Source organism: Eretmochelys imbricata, chromosome 1 (assembly GCF_965152235.1).
Source record: "Eretmochelys imbricata isolate rEreImb1 chromosome 1, rEreImb1.hap1, whole genome shotgun sequence".
Classification (NCBI taxonomy): Eukaryota; Metazoa; Chordata; order Testudines; family Cheloniidae; genus Eretmochelys; species Eretmochelys imbricata.
The window spans coordinates 6,543,788-6,547,955 of NC_135572.1; the positions used below are offsets into that span (position 1 = coordinate 6,543,788).

The 4,168-nt window shown below is 44.0% G+C and overlaps 1 protein-coding gene across 1 annotated transcript; it reads right to left on the minus strand.

The window, feature by feature from the left end:
• Window positions 1-1,043: 1,043 nt before the first annotated feature.
• On the minus strand, window positions 1,044-1,982 carry LOC144278908 (olfactory receptor 51G2-like). Its single transcript, XM_077840293.1, has one exon. The coding sequence runs from the start codon at window positions 1,980-1,982 to the stop codon at window positions 1,044-1,046; it is 939 nt and encodes a 312-aa protein (XP_077696419.1).
• Between the last annotated feature and the right edge of the window lie 2,186 nt (window positions 1,983-4,168).

Below are 4,168 nucleotides of genomic sequence, written 5' to 3' on the forward strand. Positions count from 1 at the left end.
GTCAGAAACCTCCTTCTCCTTTCCAGCCTCAGTTTCTCCTCATTTATTCTTGTGCCAACACTGTCTTTAGCTTCAGGAGCTCGTCACCCTCCCTAGTGTTAACTCCCTCCCTCACCACCCCCCACCAATGTATTTAGAGAGCAATCTGATCCCAGCACAATCTCTGTTGTGTTAGGTTAAACCAGCCAAGCTCTTCCAGTCTCATCCTAAGACAGGCTTTTAATTGCCCTGACCATCCTAAAAGCCCTTCTCGGCTCCTTTTCCAGTCTGAATTCTTCTTTATGGAATAAATATACATGACCAAAATTTTACAGCTTTCCAGATGAGGTCCCAATGGTGCCTAATATAAGGATATTAATACTTTCCTATCTCACCTGACACATTCTAGGATCTAGTTTGCTTTGTTCACAGCCATACCACATCGGTGGCTCACAGTCATCCTAGGATCAACTACTACACTCAGGTCTTTCTCCTCCTTTATCCTTTCCAACTTACTCTTGATGTATAAACTGGGGTGCAGTGAGTAGAAGTAGCGAAGACTGAGAACTGACTTGATAACGCTGTACAGAAATGAAATACTAGCTATTAATGGGCTTTTCCGTCGATAAGGGAAAGGATAACAAAGACCAATGATTGAAACCGAAGACAGAAAAAATAAATTTAGAAAAGAGGCACACATTTTTAACAGCGAGGGCGCTTAACCAGTGCAAAAAACTCCCAACAGAGGTGGTGGATCTCCTGGTACCTCCAAACCAAGGCTGGACGGTTTCCTGGAAAATATGCTTTAGATGAACAAATATTATGCATTCTTCAAACAGAAATCATTGGGCTCAGTATGGGGGTAAATTGGTCTCCTTTCCCCACTGCACTGTCCTCCCTCACAAGCAGTCTAGTCCATTGCTCCAGGCCTTAGACCCCGTGTGAACTTCTCTCTACAGAGGGGAGATCAGTAGTTCAAGTCATACTGGATTTAACGGTCCGGCATGGAATAGGTGGCAATGGCCTATGTCACGAGTGCTGGAGCTGGGTGATGAACTGACCCTTCACTTGATGAACACCCTGATTATTCTTGCACGAAGGTGTTTGCTTTTCACACTGTACACAATTGGGTTCAACAAAGGCGGGAGCAGCAGGCAGATGTAGACCAGGAGACTCTGAAGCAGGGGAAAAGAGTTTTTTCCAAATCTGTATATCACAGACAAGAAGATGTCTGGTGTATAGAAGATAAGAACAGCGCAGAGATGGGAGACACAGGTGTTCAAGGCCCTCAGGCACTCAACATTGGATGTGATACTCAGCACTGTTTTGAGGATCATTATATAAGAGAGGAAAATGAGCAGCGAGTCCAGACCCATTGTTAAGAGTTTAGTAAACAATCCATAGATAATGTTGACTCTGATATCTGAACAAGCCATCTTCATGACATCCACATGCAGGCAGTAGGAATGGGAGAGGATATTGGCTCGACAGTATCGGAACCGTTTAAGGAGTAGGGGGAGTGGGAGTATTACGGCCACCCCTCTTAGCATACACACCAGTCCTATCCTGGCTATTCTCGGCAAGGTTAAGATGGAGGCATATCTCAGCGGTTCATGGATCGCGATGAAGCGGTCAAAGGCCATCAGCAAGAGCACTGAGGATTCAATGCATTGAAGGGAGTGGATAAAGAACAACTGGGCAAAACAGGCATCGAAGCTGATCTCCCGAGAGTTAAACAAGAATATGCCCAGTATCGTCGGTATGGTGGCTATCAATAAGCCAAGGTCTGTGGCGCCCAACATGGAGAGGAAAATGTACATGGGCTCATGGAGGCTTGGATCTATTATTATAATGAACAGAATGACTGAATTTCCTAATATTGAAATAACATAAATTAAGCAGAAGGGGAGAGAGATCCAGAGATTTTGGACGTCTTCCTGCCCAGGTATCCCGGTGAGAAGGAACACTGAAGATTTGAATGTGGTGTCATTGACAGCCGACATTATGTACTGTGAAGATCCAATTTGTTTTGAACTTTCCTTCCTGAAAGAAAAAGAACAGAAGACTAGTTGATATTTAACAAGACATCTTTCCACTCTCTGTACAATTCTAGAGACTCCTAGAAGCTAAAGAAAAATCAGCAAAAACAAAGTCTAGGATTTACACGACCGATACCAAGATAGACATTCGCAGAGTGGATGAGACCTGTAGTCCATCTAGCCCAGTATCCACTGGCCAGTTCCAAATGCTTCAGAGGAAGTTGGAAGGAGTTCTGCAATGGGCAGCTATAAGATAACCTGCTCCCAAAGTTCCCCCCTGACACCCACTAGTTAGAGATATTTTGTGCTGTAAACCAGTAAGGTTTAGAGACATTCCAAGAGTTTTTAAAACAGTCCTCACTTGTGTAATTTGATTTTCTGATTACCCATATAAACATCCAGTCTCTCTGAATCCTGCTCGGAACTTAGTCACATTGATAGCTTGTAGCTGGAAGTTCTGCAGCCTACTTGAGCACTGTGTGATTTTACAGTTGTGACCTTCCCACAAACACCCCACTTCTGAGAGTGGCCCATTGTATAAAGTACATTCTATTTATTTATTTATTTATAATTAATTAATTAATTAATTAATTAGTTTCTCCACTCCTGAAAGTCCAAATTATGCCACTGCCTCTTTTCAGCACATGGGATAAATTCCCAGGGCCATGTTATGAATTTACTAACTTTGACTTCAGCTGAGTCACTCCAGATTTACATGTGTCAATTCGATAAGAACCAGGCTCTATTCATTTTCCCTAAACAAATGCTCCTGGTGATACACTCTGACCCCCAAAAATCCTTCCAGAAGAAGCCTAAGTACTTTGCCTGGCCAATATTGACTAAATACAGAAATTTTGGTCATCCTACAGGTTTCTCTTCATCCTCACAGGAACTGCTCCTTCCCCAGTACAAGGTTCTGCAGCTATCTGCAAAGATACAAGCTCACAAGAAGAGTTACTTCATCTGGGCTTGGAAGGGGTTGGCGTCACAAATGTGTGAATAGTGCAAACAGTAGGTTTGCACAAATATCCTCTTCAGTGTGCAAGTTACTTCAGCTATGCTCATGTAACAGCTAATGGTAAAAATTACATACAACCCCTATTACACTCCCCTTTCCTGCCCCTCTGCTCCGCTCTTTCCTGAAACACAGACCAGCAGTCTTTTTCTTAAGACCTTTTTGGAAAGTCTTGCACAGGTATTGCACAGGTATTGTGTTCATGACCCTGATTAGAAACAGCTTCTTGTTAGTTACCAGGAGACAGTATCATACAACTATTCAACACCTTTATTAATGATCTGGATGATGGGATGGATTGCACCCTCAGCAAGTTCACAGACGACACTAAGCTGGGGTAGAGGTAGATACGCTGGAGGGTAGGGATAGGGTCCAGAGTGACCTAGACAAATTGGAGGATTGGGCAAAAGAAATCTGATAAGGTTCAACAAGGACAAGTGTAGAGTCCTGCACTTATGATGGAAGAATCCCACACAATGCTACAGGCTGGGGACAGACTGGCTAAGCAGTAGTTCTGCAGAAAAGGACCTGGGGCTTACAGTGGATGAGAAGCTGTATATGAGTCAGCAGTGTGCCCTTGATACCAAGGAGGCTAATTGAATATTGTGCTGCATTTGTAGGAGCATTGCCAGCAGATCGAGAGAAGTGATTATTCCCCTCTAATCGGCACTGCTGAGGCCACATCTGGACTGTTGAGCCCAGTTTTGCACCCACCACTACAGAGAGGATGTGGAGAATTTGGAGAGAGGCCAGTGGAGGGCAACGAAAATGATCAGGGGGCTGGGGCACATGACTTATGAGGTGCATAAGTGCATCCAACGAAGTGAGCTGTAGCTCACGAAAGCTTATGCTCAAATAAATTGGTTAGTCTCTAAGGTGCCACAAGTACTCCTTTTCTTTTTGAGAATACAGATTAACATGGCTGTTACTCTGAAACCTGGACTTATGAGGTGAGGCTGAGGGAACTGGGCTTGTTTAGTCTGCAGAAGAGAAGACTGAGGGGGGATTTGACAGCAGCCATCAACAACTATCAGAAGGGGCGTTCCAAAGAGGATGGAGCTTGGCTGTTCTCAGTGGTGATAGATGAGAGAAGAAAGAGCAATGGTCTCAAGTTGCAGTGGTGGAGACATAGGTT